At 38.1% G+C, this 19370-nt stretch overlaps 1 protein-coding gene across 1 annotated transcript; it reads left to right on the forward strand.

Moving 5' to 3' along the window:
- Positions 1–262: 262 nt before the first annotated feature.
- Positions 263–10537, forward strand: LOC128739351 (G protein-activated inward rectifier potassium channel 3-like). The gene is made up of 4 exons (XM_053834833.1): positions 263–480; positions 9079–9356; positions 9412–10182; positions 10245–10537. The coding sequence occupies exons 1-4, from the start codon at positions 263–265 to the stop codon at positions 10535–10537; spliced, it is 1560 nt and encodes a 519-aa protein (XP_053690808.1).
- The last annotated feature ends 8833 nt before the right edge of the window (positions 10538–19370 follow it).

A 19370-nucleotide genomic window follows, 5' to 3' on the forward strand; every position in this document is an offset into this window, starting at 1 on the left:
TGGAGCTACGATAACACTTCCTTGGACAGTTGACGATCTAATCTATCTCCGACACCGACACCGATATCACCGGAGGGTGAAGTGATGTTTGCTTTCCGTTTGCGTTTTACTTAACCGTGACTTAATCCGCTGGCAAACAAACTGTCACTCCAACAAAGCTGAGGCGAGGCATTCTGCCTCGTACAAAAATGCCACTAGTTCCACTCGAGTTTCGCACGCGCGCGGATCTTTAGTTGCCCCAACGGCAACAACGGCAATAAATATGTATTCTAATCGGTGTAAGAACCTAACGCTACCTCGAATAAATATCGATAAAGGCTCCTCGAACTTCATTGCGCAGAACGATGAAAACAATTTGCTACTGCTGAGCCCGAAGCTGCAGACTGCGCCTATTATTCACACACCCCGGAATGCTGTGGCTCGGAGCAGCCCCGGATTGACGATGCCGGGATTCAGTACGCCCCGATCGCCTAGCAAAAGGTACGCTAGAAACCAATGCCTATAGTAAATGATTACTTTGAAGCTTGAGTGACACGTGAAGCAGCCAGAATAGTTTTATTTAAACCGTACAGGCCAGGCCCTATTTGCTGTTGATAAAATGATAACGTGCTTGATTAATGATGATAACGTAGAATGAGGTTGTGATAAATGCAGTGATGAGTGAATGAAACTATCTGAATATTTGTTTGAGAAGGATTGAAAAAACGGTAGTTTGAAAAAAGTCAATGAAATCTTTATAATATGATATCTAAAATTATTGCCCGGGGGCTACTTTCTGACAGAAAACGTGTCTCCTCTCTTCCGCTTATCATATCGATGCAAATGCACTTGAATCGATTAATTTTGCATGAAACAGTTGCTGGCGTTAATTAGCTATCGATTAGGAAAAAAATAAGCGTAAGAGTGATTCCTCGCTTATCGAAGAGAATATCTCAGTTGCACTTTAGTCCTTTTCACATATTACGCAAGAAATGTGTTCAACGTAGGGAAAGGGTTGGTAATAAAAGCAATCTTGGATTTCTGTAAGGTGGCAGAACAGCAGCGCCGTAGCATGTAGTTGGTCAGACTGGCCCCCGCCAAGGGCGCTAGTTATACGGAGTGCCAAAGACGGCCTGAGCCTCAGTAAGGCACTCTCAAGTGTAGCGAGTTACTAGATTTCGGAAGTTGTACGAGTCGTGTATGACAGTCTAATTTTAAAAAATAACAAGCTTCGAAGGAACACTGATTTAAGAAAAGAGAGTGCGCCAAATCGGACTACGCCAGGGCCACCACAATGTCACACTACGGCTCTGGAACCAGATCTAGAATCTGGGCCCAAAATCTAATAAAAAATGTGGTCCAAGACATGGTCCACAATTTCGTCCAAATCTGCAACAAAATTTGATGAAAACAATGGTCCACGATATCGTCCAGTTTCAAAATATGGTCCAGGACCAGAATCCGGTTTATAATAAACTGATCCAAAATCTGGTTGCTGGTTTAAAATCTGTTTGAAAATGAGGCCCACAATTTGCTTGAAGTCCAAAATATAATCAAAAATGTAGTCTAAAATCTTGTTTATAACTGGTCCAGTTTGAAAATCTGGCCTAAAATTTGATCCAAAATCTAATAAAAATGTGGTCAAAAATGTGGTTCACAGTCTCGTCCCACATCTGATCAAAAAAGTGGTCCAAAATATTCAGAACCTGGTCCAAATTTGATAAAAATGCAGTCCAAAATCTGATTCAGATTGTGATCTGCAGACCCAAAATTTGGTTCAGGTTCAGAATTTGATCCAAAATACGGTCAAAATCTAATCAAAAATATAGTCCAAAATCGGGTCCAGCATATTGTTGAAATCTGTTCCAAAGTTTGTTATAAATTCTGGAACAAAATTTGATAAAAAGATTCAAAATACGGTTTAGGTCCAGAATCTGGTTTAAAAGCTGATCCAAAATATTTCCCAAAATCTGATTTGAATTTGGTTTCAAATCTGGTTAAGAGCAAGATCCACAATCTGGTCCAAAATGTTATCCAAATCTAATAAAAATATGATCTAAAATATTGGTGCAGAATCTAACGCAACTCCAAGTTTTGCTTCAGATCTAGAATGTGGTTCGGGTTCAGAATCTGATCAAAAATTAGGTCCAAAATATTGTTCAAAATCTGGTCCAAATCTAAAAAATGGTCCTAAATCTGGTCCAAAATCTGATGCAGGTTCAGCCCAGATCTAGAATCAGGGTGTAAAATCTAATCCAAAATCTGGTCAAAAATCTGGTTCAAAATTAGGCCAGCATCTAGAATCTGGAACAAAATTTGATCAAAAATGTGGTCCACGATATAGTCCGCGTCCAGAATCTGATAAACATGTGGTTTCAAACCTGGTCCAGAATCTGATGCAGGTGCTAAATGTGGTCCAGACCAGGTCTAGAATGTGGGTTCGAATCCTGGTCCACGATATAGTCCAAGTGCAAAATATGGTCCAGGTCCAAGATCTGGTTCAAAATCTGATCCAAAATCTGGCTGCTGGCTTAAAATCTCATAAAAAATGTGTTCTAAAATCTGATTAAAAATGTGTTCCAGAATCTGGTCCCAAATCTGGTCCATAATCTAGTCCAAATCAGTTCCAAAATTGAAAACAAAATCTGATAAAAAAATGTGGTCCAAAATTTAGTGCAGGTTAAGGATCTGGTTGGTGGTTTAAAATATTATCAAAAATAATAAACCTGGAAAGAACACTGATTTAAGAAACAAGGCAGTGCCCAATCGGGTCCTCACCAAGGGGAGTCATGGGTCACGCTACGGCTCTGCAGAACAGCAGTAGAATTGTTCTTTTTTTTTGTTTAGATTATAGTCACTTTAACCAGTTTTGGGTCATTCGTGACTTCTGCGGGGTTAGGAATTTGAACCCAGAGGGTCCTCGGCGTGAGAGGCGTAAATGCTAACCACTACGCGCCGGGACTGACTCCTTTGTTTTTTTTAGTTGCTAAATTGTTTTGTAAATTGTACAACAATAATGTTTCCTCGTTGCTCAATATTGAAAACTGAGACTTCCCTTTATGAAATGCAGATAAATTTATCAATTATCTTGAGTAAAATTTCATATTTAGTTTGTTAAAAATAATTTAAAAAGCAAGCTCACAACTATTTAAAAATCAAATTTGCGTGTTCCTACGTTAACATGGCGGTGGTGTCTCAGATGCAACCTTAAAAATTTTATTTAAAAGCTCATCTTTAGTGTAACTAATTAGAACAATTGCGGGGCTGGCGCTGCGATCGTATAGACTCTAACAAGCGCTACCAGTTGAGATAGAAGTGCACTACTCCGCTGGGAGTTGTTCTCCAAATATCGGTCAAATAATAACCTTAATCTTATATTGAAAATTGCCGCACATCGGCGTAACAAGTGTTCTGAGTCTTCTTTTTCTATGCTAACATATATCATCTTCCCATACGCTTCAGATGATAGCGGCTCGGACAATGTCCTGTTATAAATATGAATGTTTAAATCTTTCTTCGAAAACGCTAGGACTTCGCAAGTCATTGAAATGTTTGGAAAGATGAATCATTTCGGCTACTCAGCCATGAAAGTGTTATACTAATTCGATTTCACTTTTGGACATTTCCATGCTTTCAGCTTCACTTTTAAAGCAAAAGCAGATAAACCACAGAAGGGCTAACTAAGCACCAGGCTAACGAAGCATAGGAAATCCATGGTTTCACAATAGCCGAATGGATCCAACTTCAACTCTACTTCCGCGACTCTTAGTATCCCTCAACCATTACCAAAATAATCAACCCTGGCGTATCTAAAAGCTTTGATAAGCGATACTACACACTCTCCTGACAAGAGAGCCATTTTCGAGATCCTGGATAACATTTCCGAACTTTGAACAACAAGCCTTTTACTTTTTCTTTTGGAATTGGAAACGCAGCCTTAGTAGTTCGTTGACGATCGTTTCAATGAAACCATGGGTAAAGTGTCGATGATAGTGTTTCGTCAAGTGAGTGAGTGAGTTTCGTCTTCGGTGGTATGATGTGAAGACGGATGTCCTATGGAACCATCTTTGCCAACTTTTTTGTCCGTCTATTCATAGTATGTTTCTGATGTTACCGTTGACCTCCCTCTCTCCTGAAGCACTTATTTTTTGGGTACCAAGTTCATTTGCTTTCACAGCGCAATTCTCCGCGTACTCAGTAGTAACTTCTATCATTCTTCAAGCAAATCTTTCAATCAATGACCAGGATACCACATCCCTCCCTTACGTAAAATTAGCAGTTTAGCAGTATTAGCAGTGCGATGTCCTTCAGGATTTCACCTGCATGCAATGCAATGTCCCGCCAACAAACTCGGTCCATGGCTGTCCATCTCCAATTTCTCGAATGTCCCACATTCAAACGTCTGGGTCCAACCGGATTCGAGGTGAAAACCATTTTTGCAGGGTTGTTGTCCGGCATTCTCACAACATGTCCCGCCCATTGTACCTTTCCAGCTTTAGCAACCTTTTGGATACTGGGTTCGCCGAAGAGCTACGCCAGCTCGTGGCTCATCCTTCTCCTCCATACATCGTTCACACACACAACGCCAAAGATGGTCCTAAGCACACGACGTGCAAAAACGGCCAGTGTTTCTAGTCCCCGTCGAGCATTGTTAACGTTTCGCGCCCGTAAAGGACTATCGATGTTATTAACGTTCAGTACATGAAACGTTTAAGCCCAAGGCTTTTTTTTGTTGCAGTCCCCTGCGTATTTCAAACGGGCTTGATAACGCGCCCGAAATCCTCACACAGCACTGTACACCACCCATCGTGGCCATAATCAGTCTTGTTAGTTTCCGAGAAAAACCGTTTTCGTCCATAATTTTCCATGGCTCTTTTCGGATCATAGTATCGTAGGCGGCCTTGAAATCTATGAAGAAGTGGTGCCCATTCACAAAACCGGCTTGGAAACTACTACCCGCAAATTTACTTGCTAGCGACGATAGACGGCGAAAGATGATCTGAGAAAGCACTCAGTTCGTATAGTTCTTAATTCTTTAATCACGATACTTCTCACATTCCAACTTTTCGCTATTGGCGTAGCTAGAGGGGATGCCTGGGGTACCGATTTCCCGCTTAAATGCGCCGCTGGATCCCCTTACTAGTGTTGTTGTCCGTGGTTACCAGTGATCCCAAACACACGGGCTCATCTGCAACTTCTAATTCGACGCCGTCAACAGATGGCGTCCGCGGGAGGCACGTGTTTGTTTCCTTTGAGTCTATTTCTTTCAAGTATTAAGTCTTCGACGCATTTATGTTCAGCCTACTCCTCCTAGACTCCGCTTTCAACGGATCACCCCCGCAAGTGCGACGTTGAATAGCATGCAGAATATGATGACAGGTTGTTCTCAACACTCGCCGCGTTTCAAAAGAAGTCGAAAGTGTTCCTGAAATGCACACGAAACACATCACACGATCCAATCCGGCTTTCGTGCATTATATGCCATAGCTGGTCTCGATCGACTGTATGCGCCTGTTGCTTTGAAATCAATAAAGATGTGATGCGTGGACACGTTGTACTCCCAACGTTTCTGCAAGATTTATCAAATGATAAACATCTGGTCCGTAATTGCGTGGGACCTCATGAAGCCCGTCTGGTATTTCCCTACAAAACTTTGTACAAATTTGTGCTATCGGTGACAACCGACGTAACCCTTTTTGTAGGTGGAACAAACCACTCCTTCCATACATTCCTCGTTGTCTCCAGCCTCGCGTAGAACGCTTTTTTCTCACCGTCCGGTCTATCTTTGTGCGGGCAGTGCACGCTGACGATACTGTAATTAAAAGCACAGCCCTTTACCTTCAATAAACACATTTTTTCGGTGATCGCTTTCCAATCTGTCATGCGATCTGGTATTCTGGCCAATGCTACTAAACCCGTTCTAACTTCGTAGATAGCGCCATCGCTCTGGTAAAACTGGGCCTTACCGCCATGGATCTTCCAAACCTTCTCTCCTTTTCGACAGATTTTCTGCAAATCTACGATGCCGAGTTGACGAAGTTCCGGCTGTTCGTGCAGCACCCTATCGCCACCTGCGAAGTTTAGTGATCTACAGTGTTAAGGACCGATTATGCATTCATCGTCAATGTTTCGTCGACCGAGGTCAAATCCGGATATTCCGTTCCGTATTAGCTTGAATGTTTTTAGTAAGATGATACCAAAAATTTTGAAAAAATCATTATTTTTTTATTTCAGATTTTGATTCTGCAATCTTTTCCGCTTATTTTGATACTAAATTTGTAATGATCCGACCATGGGAAGTGGTCGAAAAACGATCATACACATAAGCATTCCAGTGCGGCGTGGATCAACTTCGGCGGAATAAAACGTTGCTCCTAGAAAATCAGGATTTTCAAACTTTATGTATCTTTTTCTAAGAAACTACACAACGTATTGGAACAAACTTTTTTTTGTTTTGTTGGTAGTAGCTTGGCAAAGACTTTTATAACTTTTCAGTTTCGTAAACAAAACACAGCTTGAGAAAAACGAAAAAGAAGAAAAATAGATGCCTGAAAAAATAAAATTTTGTCTTCATTTTCTTTTTTCTCTGGCTGTGTTTTGTTTACAATCCTCAAAAGTTATAAAAGTATTTGCCAAGCTACTACCAACAAAACAAAAAAAAAAGTTTGTTTCAATACGTTAGTTTGAAAATCGTGATTTTCTAGGAGCAACGTTTTATTCCGCCGAAGTTGTTCTACGCCGCACTGGAATGCTTATGTGTATGATCGTTTTTCGACCACTTCCCATGGTCGGATCATTACCAATTTAGTATCAAAATAAGCGGAAAAGATTACAAAATCAAAATCTGATATAAAAAAATAATGTTTTTCAAAATTTTTAGTCGTTCATGCCCCTTTAAGCAGGTTTCCTCACTAGGAAATTGGAAATCGAATAACTCATATCAAATTTTGGTCTTGTTTTGGCTGACATAGTTGGTAAAATAACAAAAAATAATATCAAAATTTTACTCCTTTAAGGCCAGAAGAATAACTACTTGTGTTATTTGAATAAGAAAGCAACAACATGACTGTATTCAGAGCTTAGAATAACATGTTTTAGTATTATTAAGGTATTGAATAACAAATGCAGTAGTATATGAAAATCATTTAATATAATATTTATAATCTAAAACCACTTTAATAAATTTAAAAAAAATCGTATGAAATATATCGAATGTCATTTTAAGACCAAAATAAGATATGATAACAAAATCAGTTATCAAACTCATCTTACAACCACTGTTTTAAATATCTGCTCAATAACAAAATGTGTTATCAACGTATCTCCATATCTATTCAATAACAAAATATACCATTATAACACAGTTTGATATTGTTTTTATATTATTTTGCTCTTCGCTCCTGGTCGGGTAGCCATTCACCAACCAAACCCTCATGTGCATCCATCAATTTCTGTGAGAAGCATATATTTAAAGAAAAACATAAAAGACTGCAAATGAATGCAAGATACATTGTCATAATAATTTGATTCATTCATTTCTAAATAATGCGCATTTCTGCTAGCGGATTTATAGAGACCATGAGTAAACGAATGTAAACTTACAAGGTACAAAAGTTTACTTAATTCTGTATTCTTAATTCTTCAATTACATAACTATCGGACCCGATATGAATGAAAATGAATCAGAATAAATACCTACAATTCAAAAAATCAATTTTTACTGTTTAATAATTGCGTAATGGTTAAAATCATCACATTACATCACATTACAAAATTGCTAGACGCTTTTTCTATCCAACGACATATTGACGATGGAATTCCATGCAGTGCTAATAATGTTATTGATGCTTGAAATTTTTCATTCAAACGTTACAGTTCAACAGTTCAAGGATACAAACATGAGGTTGGTACATCAAGATCATTAATAACACAAAAAGTTTATAGAAAATGACAACTTTTGGGACTGCCCTAACTAAGGGAGGGCCACCCCAAGCACCAGATAAAACATACGGATCTAAAGTTGTCTAAAAAGAAATAATCCAATCCAATCTCACACTAACGCAGCCAATTCTTGAAGACATCCTGGAAAACGACAATTACCTGAATCAATCATTTTATTTGTCAATGGCCAGGCCAACTCCGTAGCATGCATCGCAGTGAGAATCCCAAGGAAGCAAGAGGAACCAGAAATAATACCTCATTCCATTATTCCAACTCCTTGAAATCAAGGAGAAGGAAGAAAGCGTGGACCTACCGTACCAATCGCTTCCTATATAATGTTTATTTACAATATAATCGTTGGGAGTATCTTTGCTAATAAAGGTTAACTGATACCCCGGACCCTAGGGGATGAACTAATAGCGTTTAGACCAGAAGCCAGGCTGCATTTGACCAAGAATATAGCGCTTTAATTCGCTCTCTGAAAACAGATTGAAGAAATCAAACACCAAAAATAATATAACACTTGAAAATAAGATCCTGTGGTTTTATGGTTGCCTAAAACTACAGTATTAAAAACAGGAACTGAAAACATCACGACCCCGCACCTCCTAGCTTGGCTACTCAATTATACAAATTGGAGTATTTCCAGGTAAGGCCACGTGGAGGCTCCAGGTAGGAGCTTGAGAAGGCTACAGCTTTTTCGGGCGGTTCTTCCTAGTTGTCTTCCCCATTTCATTCCCAAAGTTGTCTGAAACGAAATAAGTACACAAAATTTTAACAAAATCGAAGCACTTTTGAATTTTGATGTTTTTATGAAATTGCTGTATAATACGTCTCTACTGTCAGATTACTCTGAAAAACAACAGAGCAGTCGTACATACAGCGAGCGTAGCAAGCTTTGATTTACGATACCCTAGGAGCGTGCGCGTGACATTGATCTAAACGCCAGTGCCAGTGCCGGCGCTAGACTGACAGACACGCGCTGCTACGTCAGTGGCATTGTTTCGAATCTAGCTGAAACCGGGAGATAATCTTGACTGAATGTCTCTGTACAAATCTCCGAAATTTTCGCTGACAGTGAATCCCCCCGTCAGCCAAACAACACAGGCATGCTTGGCACAAATAGTAAACTTTATTTTTTCTTTCTCCACCACCCAGACTCGGGGCCTACCGGCCAAGCGTATTTGCCCACCGGCTATACCGGCGGGCGGTTTTCAAGAATGGCACCTGCAACGTCGCTCCGGTTAGGGTTTCCCGTAAGCACATTCGCTTCCTGCAGGACATGTTCACAACCCTGGTGGATGCCCGGTGGCGTTACACGCTGCTTGTTTTCGCCCTTGGATTCGTCGGTTCCTGGCTGTTTTTCGCGCTACTCTACTGGTTTATAGCTTTCGCACACGGGGACCTGGAGGAAGCGCACTTGCCGCACAATCAAGGTGAGATAAGATAAGTAATTTTAGTTCGTGTAAAATTTCCCCTCTACCATTTAAGACGCCAACAATTGGAAGCCGTGCATTTCGAACATCTACACCTACGCGTCCTGTTTTCTGTTTTCACTGGAAACGCAGCATACCATCGGCTACGGAAACCGTGCCACCACCGAGGAATGTCCGGAGGCCATATTCGTCATGAGCCTTCAGTCGGTTCACGGAGTTATGATTCAGGCACTGCTGGCCGGAATAATCTTTGCCAAAATGACTCGACCGAAAAGTCGCTCCCAAACTCTGCTCTTTTCCAAGCAGGCAGTGATTTCAATGCGCGACGGAGAACTGTGTCTCATGTTCCGGGTTGGTGACATGCGCAAAAGTCACATCATCGGTGCCAAAATTCGGGCCCTGTTGATTCAGGGTAAAATGACCAGCGAAGGAGAAGTGATGGCACAGTACCAGATGGAGCTGGACGTGGAAGTAGACGGATGCGGTGCGGATATGTTCTTCATCTGGCCCCAGATTGTGGTTCATCGGATCAACGCCAGTTCACCGCTGTATAATTTGAGTGCCCTCGAACTGCTGCAGGAGAAATTCGAAATCATTGTGATTCTGGAGGGGACGATCGAATCCACCGGTCAAACAACCCAAGCTCGGTCCAGCTATTTGAGCAGTGAAATTTTGTGGGGCTACCGGTTTGATCCGATTCTGTTCTACAACAAACAGCGACAAACGTACGAGATTAATTTGGCCAAATTTGACGAACCGATTCCGGTGGAGACACCCGGCTGCTCAGCGCGGGAAACGATGGAAGGTGCTGCCTACAGTAGTCATGGTAAATTAGGAAATACGTAATGAAATTATTATAAAGCGTTGAAATGTTTTATTTTTAAACAGAAAACCTCATCGACAAGCGCCCGTTCGAATATGTCAGTTTGGTGGAAAAGCTACAGCACTATCAGGTGGAGGATGAGAAAAGTCAACCGTCAGCGCGGGATTCTGTTTGTTATCAGTTTCCGCCAACATCGGGATCGGAGGCCCCCCTCGGAGGAGGTGTCAGCAACCATGTGGGTACGAAAGCTGCTTTCGGCGTTCGGTCGATATCGGCGAGTGGACTAAAAAATACTCTCAGCAGCTACGAAAGTAGCGATATCAGCCATTGTGCTGATACGACGATTTCCGTGTGCTGAGAGAACCGCGGCCACCGAATGAAGCGCAGAACCGGTTATGGAATCGGTTGAGCGGCGGTTCAGAAACAGTTTGTAAGCTAGATTGAGGCGTTTGCGAATGCATAACTCCTAGCGATATGCATACTTCAAAAAATAAGCGTTACTGAATGATCTGAAAATATAACGTAAATAGGGATTACAACAACCACAGATATGTGCTACCTACTTGGAAATTTTGAAATAAAATATGTATTATTTTTACCATGTAAAATATTTCAATATTTTGTCAGACTTCAGAAATGTTTATCAGCTATCCAACATCCCTTTCTTTTTGCATGGTTTTTAACGTTTCTACCTTCTCACATTCTTTTCCCGTCTTTACATATTTTATCAATATTTATTCTTGAAGTCGGCAGATATGAGATTTCAAATGTCGGATCTATTTATTTCGGAATTTTTTGACTTTTGATTTTTTTGCAATTCTGCCCTTTAACCCTCGAGGTACTCGATTATCAAACTTTCAAAGCCCTTGTAATTCACTCTTTACACTTCCTTTTGTGCTTTTACAATCTAAATGGTCGATTCCAGACTTTGAACATTTTTGGTTTAGAACTTTCGCTGTTTTTGGCGAGCGTGTTTTTTTTTATTTTCGCATATTTTGACTTTTTAATTTTACAAATTTTGAACTTTCCAAATTATTTACTTGTTGATTTTTAGACTTCTTAACTGTTTGATTTTCCAATATTTTAATTATTGGATTTTCTTTTGCTTTTGTACTTTTTAACTTCCAGATTTTTTCTGCTGATTGTTTATAGCTTCCGGACTTTTTTGACTGCCACTTGTTCTTCAAGCTTTTCGAATTTTTAATTTTTCCACTTTCCGAATATTTGAGTTATGAACATTTCTACATTTTTTATATTTTAAATTTTCAAAATTAATGTTCTGTCTTCTTAACTTTTTAAACTTTTAACTTTTTGGCTTTCAGCCTTATTAACTTTCGATTAGTTGGCCTTGGGATTTACGCTTTTCGACTTGAAATTTTTTTGACGTTCGACCATTTTTACTTTCTTACCTCTTCCAATAACTGATCAACCGACCTATTGGACCAATGAACTTTCGGACTTTGGACAAGACAAGAACGATATTTGCTGGAGGTGCGAATAAAGCCTCTTGGCCAAGCACTATGGGCTAGAAATTAAAATTTCGGCACAAATATATTTCCGGTTAAACTCAATTAGGTATTCGGCAACTTTTTGAATAAAAAATGATGCATCTTTTGAAGGGGTCATCCAATATGTAGGTGTTACTTTTACAATAATTTAAGTAATAACTTTTTGAGTTAACTTTTTTTTCACATTTTTGATTTCAAAATATTAAAGATAACCCAATTTCAAGTATTTTTTCTAAAGATAACAAACTTCTATCTTTTACCCATTTTCAGCAATAGACTTTTCTTTATAAACGACCCTTCAAATCACATTTCGTCTTGTAACATGTTTATTTCAACAGACAGCTCAATGTGATGTTCTAGACAACATTTTGCACATAAAAGAGGAATAGTTTTGCTCTTTCTGCATTAATTAATAAGACATAACTGTTTTTAGGTTAAAAAAACGTCTGATGAAAAATATGTACTTTTTCAAGGGTGGTGTCTTCGGAGAAGTAAAATAATAAAATATAGCGCATCTTCCTGCACTATTAGGGTGACCATGAATTCACCTATTAGGGTGATACAAACTTTTGTTTTCTTGAATAATTTAAAAAAAAAGTTTTTTTTTCCAAAAGTTGCAGAACATACTAAAATAAGCAACTTTGCTGAATAAAGTAACTATCTATCTCTTACCGGTTGAGAAACATAATGATGTGTTAAAAAAGGGCACTTAAAAATCAATTATACTCAATAACATTGCACACGATTATTTTATTGTTTTCAAATGTTCTACAAAGATATTCAGTATGTTGAAATACATATTTTCTGTGAAGACTGTTTGACGCTAGGACGCATATTTATTAAGTTATAAAATGTATGGAAAAAAATCCACACTATTCCCAGGTATTCCCAGCCGTGATATTCCCAGGTATTCTCTGAAATACACATTTGGATAGATAGCTTTAATAATTTCCTACAAATTGGTATGCAAACTAATTGCAGATACTTGCAGATAACTAAGATATTCGGATTTTTCATCAGAAGGTTTTAAACCTAAAATCAGTTATATCTTATTAATTAATGCATATAAAGCAAAACAGTCTTCAACAAACATATTCCTCTTTTATGTGCAAAATATTTTCTAGAACATCACATTGAGCTGTCTGTTGAAATAAACATGCTATAAGAAGAAATGTGATTTGAGGGGTCATTTATAAACAAAGGTCTATTGCTGAAAATGGGTAAAAGGTATAAGTTTCATATCTTCAGAAAAATTACTTGAAATTAGTTTATCTTTAATATTTTGAAACTAAAAAGGTAAAAAAAAGTTTACTCAAAAAGTTATTACTTAAATTGTTGTTAAAGTAACGCTTAAATATTGGACGACCACTTCAAAATATGCATCATTCTTTTATTCAAAAAGTTACAGAAGACCACATTGAGCTGAGACATGCCGTTAACCGGAAATATATTTGTCCCGAAATTTTAATTTCTGGCCCATAGTGCCAAGGGCAAATTAAGGTAAATGATTTTGAAATGGACCTAGTCGAATTCTGATCTTGAATGGACCTATTTTTAAATAAGAATTTTAGGATATAATTATCAAGTCTTTGTACTGTATTTAGCTTTTATGTTTATCTTTAATCATTTCTGAACGTAAATATACTAAAATTAAATTAAAATTATAGCCAAAACTACTTTATTGCCGCGTATTTAAAAGTTGCTGTTTTTCAGCGTTTTGGCAGTCACCATAGAGTATTTTCAAACTGTTACTACCCGGAACCCTTCTGGTTTGAAATAAAACAATGCTCTTAAATTGATGCTAAAATATTTGTAATTTCGATTTAGGTATTTAAAAGTTCAGTAAAACCAGTAAAATCTTCAAATTCCTTAAAAATGTTAACCCCCTTTTTTGATCTTGAATGGACCTAGTATTGATTTTAGAATGGACCTAGTTTTGCGCTCCGAGACATCACTGCCGGTAGCTATCATTGCCTACCACCAACGAACACGCCGTTCTATATTCCATAAAACTGCTTGTTGTCACTATAGTATCTCCGTTTATAATTAATCTATAAGCACGGGATATTGAAAGTAGGCTTGATTTATAGCCTAAATAAAAACTGAATTATATTGATAAAACTAACTATCACTCATCCTTTTTCGTAGTTGCTTCATAGTGTTTGTACATTGTAGCCTCTAGTTTTGAAACTAAAAAGTCTTCCTAATTAGTTAGCTAACATATGTCATTTTATGCTTAAAACAATATAAACTTAATTTATTCTCAGTATTGTACAAAAATTTTAACCATCATTGATTAAAAGATAACATGGATCAAAAGATAAGAGGGATACTAACTGCCTACTGTTAAGGGACTATGCCCCCTTTTCAATTTTTTAAAACCTAAATTTTTTAATTGATTGTTTCGAAAGATTAACATTTTGACCATATGTGTTTGTAGTCGTTTGCATGAATTCCAAATATTGACAAAGTTACAGCTATTTGTACCGCGCATGTCTGGAGCGATTAAACAACGAGTAAAAACTTCAACGTCGTTTTTCTCGAAACCAGGTTTTGAAAGTCGGTACTATAAATATCTCAAGAACGGCTCAAGCAATTCTTATGATTCTTTTTTTGTTTGAAAGCCAACAAAATTATCTAGTGTTTGACCCATCCTTTTCTTGATATTGTAATTTTTGTATTTTTTAGAAATGTTTCAAGTCAATTTTTTCGCTTAAAAACCATACTTTTATGTATCAATGTCCGCCATTTTGTTATGTGTTCGGATTCTAAAAAAGGATGGATCAAACACGAGATAATTAAATGTTCTTTCATGTCGTTTTGGAATTTTTCAATTCGGATAAGCCCCCAGCGCCAATCCATGGTACCGCAATTCATGGTTTTTTTGAACGACTATCTTCAAGGAGCCGTAGGGGCAAGGGGAAGAGGTTCCCTTATGAAAACAAAATCGGTCTTTTGGTCGATTGACAGATAGATTAAAAATCAGTTTAGTAAAATATTCAAAATCATGCAACCGGACTAACGTTGTAGTACGTCATCCATGGTCGTATCTTATACACAACCCCTCTGATTTTTTTCTTGGGGGATGTAAAGTTTTCTTTAAGCACCTCTCCCCTCTGACTTGTGACAAAATTAATATCTCCTTGTCCACCGAAATTGAGTGACCCTGAGATCTAAAATATTCGACTGTACCAGATAGAAAATAGGAAGGTTCACCTATTTTCTATCTGGTACAGTTTTTCATCGACTATCATTTAAAATTAAAACCTAGTATCTAACCTTACCTTTAAACCTAGTAGAATTACCAAGTTTAATTTTTTCAAGCACCATTTACAGTATGATTTCGAATTTGACAACAGATGCGTGTCGCCTATGTTGCCAAAATCGAAACCGTGGCAAAATCTAGACCATTTTTTAACTGAAAAAATTGCATATAAATGTGTCAAAAATTGTATAATTACCACTAATTAACGAATTTTTCACGATTGCAACGGTTTTATATTCAAAATGTTCGACAGGGGCTGTCGCAAACCTTTAGATACTTTGCAGTAAGACGTAGTCATACGTCAGTAAAAGTCTGACCTTTCGAAATATGTAGTCACTAAATAAAAACTCGAACCCCACTGTACTTGATAAACTACGTTTAATACAAGTTACATTACATATTTTTAATGAATGGTTTAAATTTTTGAAACTAATAGGCGACATAATTTTTTTATAACGTAGAAATCGTTTCAACCATATCTGAACAACAGGTAATAATAAATTCCCAATATACAAATGTCACACACAGATACATACATAACGCATATCAAGTCACTGAAACATTGTTCAATTGTTGGGCTGACATAAAAACAAGACCCTCGGCGACTGTGACTGATTTCAAATTTTTCAACCGACTTTCATACCTTTCTAACAGAGTATAAGAAAGGTAAAAGCTGTTCAACCTTGTGTCCTATTAATAAATAACAGTAGTGTAGTTGTACTATTAAAAAAAATTCTTTGTTATTATTTTGTTCATTTACATGGAAGAAACTATGACAATCCAAATTTAGGTCCATTTCAAAATCAAAAATAGGTCCAATTCAAGATCATGTTGGGTCCATTCAAGATCAAAAAAAGGCTTTGGCAAAAAACGATATATTTAATAAAAGTTTCATCAATTATACATTTTTAAAGTACTGATAATGTAGAAAAAAGGTGGTACTTTCCAACAAATAGTAACATCACCACATATTATTTATAAATGACGAGTAAATTGAGCAGGAGTGCGAGTGGTGGTGTTAAAAAGCGCTAAATAGGTCCATTCAAGATCAATTACCCTATAACCAGTCTTCACTCTTCCTGGTTCTAGAGAGATTGGGTGAAAGGTAGTAAAAAGTATAAAAAGGGTGAAAACACTAACACTTAACCACGGATAATGAACAGCAGTGCGATACTGTAAAAAGAACACAGTGCGAATACAACACTTAGACAGTATCCCAATCAAATGAAAATACCAAATTTAATACAGGATGAATCTATACCTATAAAGAAGGATTTCTGTCTGTCTGTCTGTCTGTCTGTCCTGTGTTCCTTATAGAATCAAAAACTACTGAACCAATCGGCGTGAAAATTTGCATGTAGAGGTTTTTGGGGCCAGGAAAGGTTTTAGTGATGGTTAGAGACCCCTCCCCCCACTAAGAGGAGGGACTCCCATACAAATGAAACACAAATTTCTGCATAACTCGAGAACTAATCAAGCAAATAGAACCAAATTTGGCATATGGGTGTTTTCGGTGACAAGAATTTATTCTAGGGTAATTTGAGACCCCTCCCCTCTTTATAAGGGGAATTATAACTCCTCTCCCCTTTAAGAGGGGGGGTTTCCATACAAATTTCCTCATAACTCGAGAACTAATCAAGCAAATGGAACCAAATTTCGCATGTGAAGGTTTTCGAGGGCAAGAAAATTTTCTATGTTGAATTAGGACCCCTCCTCACTTTAAGAGGGGGGGCTCCTGTACAAATGAAATACCAATTTCCTCATAACTCGAGAACTAATCAAGCAAATGGAACCAAATTTGGCATGTGGGTGTTTTCGGTGACAAGAATTTATTCTATGGTAAATTGAGACCCCTCCCTCTTTATAAGGGGAATTGTAACTCCTCTCCCCTTTAAGAGGGGGGGCTTCCATACAAATTTTCTCATAACTCGAGAACTAATCAAGCAAATAGAACAACATTTGGCATGTGGGTGTTTTTTTTGGTGACAAGAATTTATTCTATGGTGAATTGAGACCCCTCCCCTCTTTATAAGAGGAATTATAACTCCTCTCCCCTTTAAGAGGGGGGACTTCCATACAAATTTCCTCATAACTCGAGAACTAATCAAGCAAATGCAACCAAATTTGGCATGTGAAGGTTTTCGAGAGCAAGAAAATTTTCTATGGTGAATTAGGACCCCTCCCCACTTTAAAAGGAGGGGGTCCTGTACAAATGAAATACAAATTTCCCCATAACTCGAGAACTAATCAAGCAAATGCAACCAAATTTGGCATGTGAAGGTTTTCGAGAGCAAGAAAATTTTCTACGGTGAATTAGGACCCCTCCCCACTCTAAGAGGGGAGGCTCCTGTACAAATGAAATACAAATTTCCTCATAATTCGAGAACTGATCAAGCAAATGGAACCATATTTGGCATGTGGGTGTTTTTGGAGGCAACCATTTTTCCCATGATGAATTAGGACTCCTTACCTTTTTAGGAGGGGGGGGCTCCCATTCAAACGAAATACCAATTTGCTCATAACTTTAGAACTAATCAAGCAAATGGAACCAAATTTGGCATGTGAGAGTTTTAGATGGCAGAATTTTTTTTCTGTGGTGTATTACGACCCCTTTCCCTTTTAAGAGGGTGGGCTCCCATACAAATGAAATACAAATTTCTTTATAATTTGAGTACTAATCAAGCAAATGGAACCAAATTTAGCATGTAGGAGATTTTTGAGTCTTGAATTTATTTTATGATAGTTAGAGACCTCTCACCCCTGTGGTAGGGGGATATGGACTCTCATACAAATAAAACAGAAATTTTTGCGAAACTCAAAAACTAATCCAACTCGAGAAATTCGAGACTCTTCCATAAAACATTAATCAATAACAAGACCACAAAAACTATCTATAGTAACACTAGATCATTCAGGACGAGCCGGTCGCGAGTATTGCCGGTGACCCGCCGTCGGAAGCGCCGCCCACTGGGGGGCTTGCAAAACTCGAAAGTGACAAAGATCATCCGAGATTCATGATTTATGTACAACACAGGTTAATTTGTGGCAATACGAAGTTTGTCGGGTCAGCTAGTTCTAAATAAAGAACAAGTTTTTTATAACAAAATCTCCTCTGTGTTTTGTTACGAACTTGGTCTCGTTAGTAGTATAATCATAAATCGTGAATCTCGGATGACCTTTGTCACAATCTCGTGTTTTGTAAGTTTCTGAGAAGTTCATGGGTGTTTTTATATACAAATTTTCCTCACAGTAAAATAGAAAACAATTCCCTCCATTGCTAAGCCTGATAAAATAAAGCGGATAGCATTTAAATATTCGCCATCATTACGAACCATTTCGCCGAATACCATTTTGCGCAACACCAATTCTCGGTTGACCATAACGCGAAATATAGAGTTTCGCAGAATACCATTTCACGAAAAACCTTACGCGGGATGTACGGTTTCACGGAAAATCTTTTCGTAGAAAGTACCATTTCGCAGGGGTGACCCAACTGAAGGAAAGTAATAGAGGTCAGTAGATCTAGGAAAATAAATAAGCCTAGATAGAGGTGATCTCTACGGAGGGCTGCCTCCCCGCAGTGGCCGGCGCTTCCGATGGCAGGTCACCGGCAACACTCGCGGCCTTGGTTGTCTCACCCTAAATCATCTAATGTTACTATTGATAGTTTTTAGAGGTCTTGTTATTAACTAATGTTTTATGAGAGTCTAAAATTTCTCGAGTTCGATTAGTTTTTGAGTTACGCAAAAATTTTTGTTTTATTTATATGAGAGTCTACAGGGGTGAGGGGTCTCAAACCATCATTAAAAAAATTCCTGCCTCCAAAACCCCCCACATGGCTAATTTGATTCCATTTGCTTGATTAGTTCTGGAGTTATGCAGAAATTTGTGTTTCATTTGTATGGGAGCCCCCCCTCTTAGTGGGGAGATGGGTCTCTAACCATCATAAGAACCTTCCCTAGTCCCAAAAACCCCTACATGCAAATTTTCACGCCGATCGGTTTAGTAGTTTTCGATTCTATAAGGAACATACGGACAGACAGAAATCCATTTTTATAGGTATAGATTATTCAACTAAAAACATAACAATTATCTTCCATGGTCAATTACATCAAATTTAAAAACTATTTTACACGGTTCCAAAAATTAATGCTGCCTCTCTTGAACATTGCTTCCTACGATAAGCGCTTCAAATCGGGCGGTAATGAGTTCCAATTTACCACACCTCGAACGAACAGTGAACCACCGTAACATGCAATATTGTTAGGTGGTACCACAAGGTTTTGCAGTCAGCGTCCACGAGTTTGGATAATTCTCTGATGAAGAGTATTGGGAGATTGTGTTTTTAGCAAGTTCCTCAAGAACATGCACACGTACACGTATCTCACACAGCAGTTCAGTGCAACAAGTAACCAATC

The sequence above is a fragment of the Sabethes cyaneus genome, chromosome 3 (assembly GCF_943734655.1).
Source record: "Sabethes cyaneus chromosome 3, idSabCyanKW18_F2, whole genome shotgun sequence".
NCBI lineage: Eukaryota > Metazoa > Arthropoda > Insecta > Diptera > Culicidae > Sabethes > Sabethes cyaneus.

Bases quoted from the DNA above. Each gene is read 5' to 3' on its own strand.
- LOC128739351 (XM_053834833.1), top strand. From the start codon at position 263: ATGTATTCTAATCGGTGTAAGAACCTAACGCTACCTCGAATAAATATC. The intron at 9,357-9,411 runs GTGAGATAAGAT...CTACCATTTAAG, and splicing joins GCACTTGCCGCACAATCAAG to ACGCCAACAATTGGAAGCCG. The intron at 10,183-10,244 runs GTAAATTAGGAA...ATTTTTAAACAG, and splicing joins TGCTGCCTACAGTAGTCATG to AAAACCTCATCGACAAGCGC.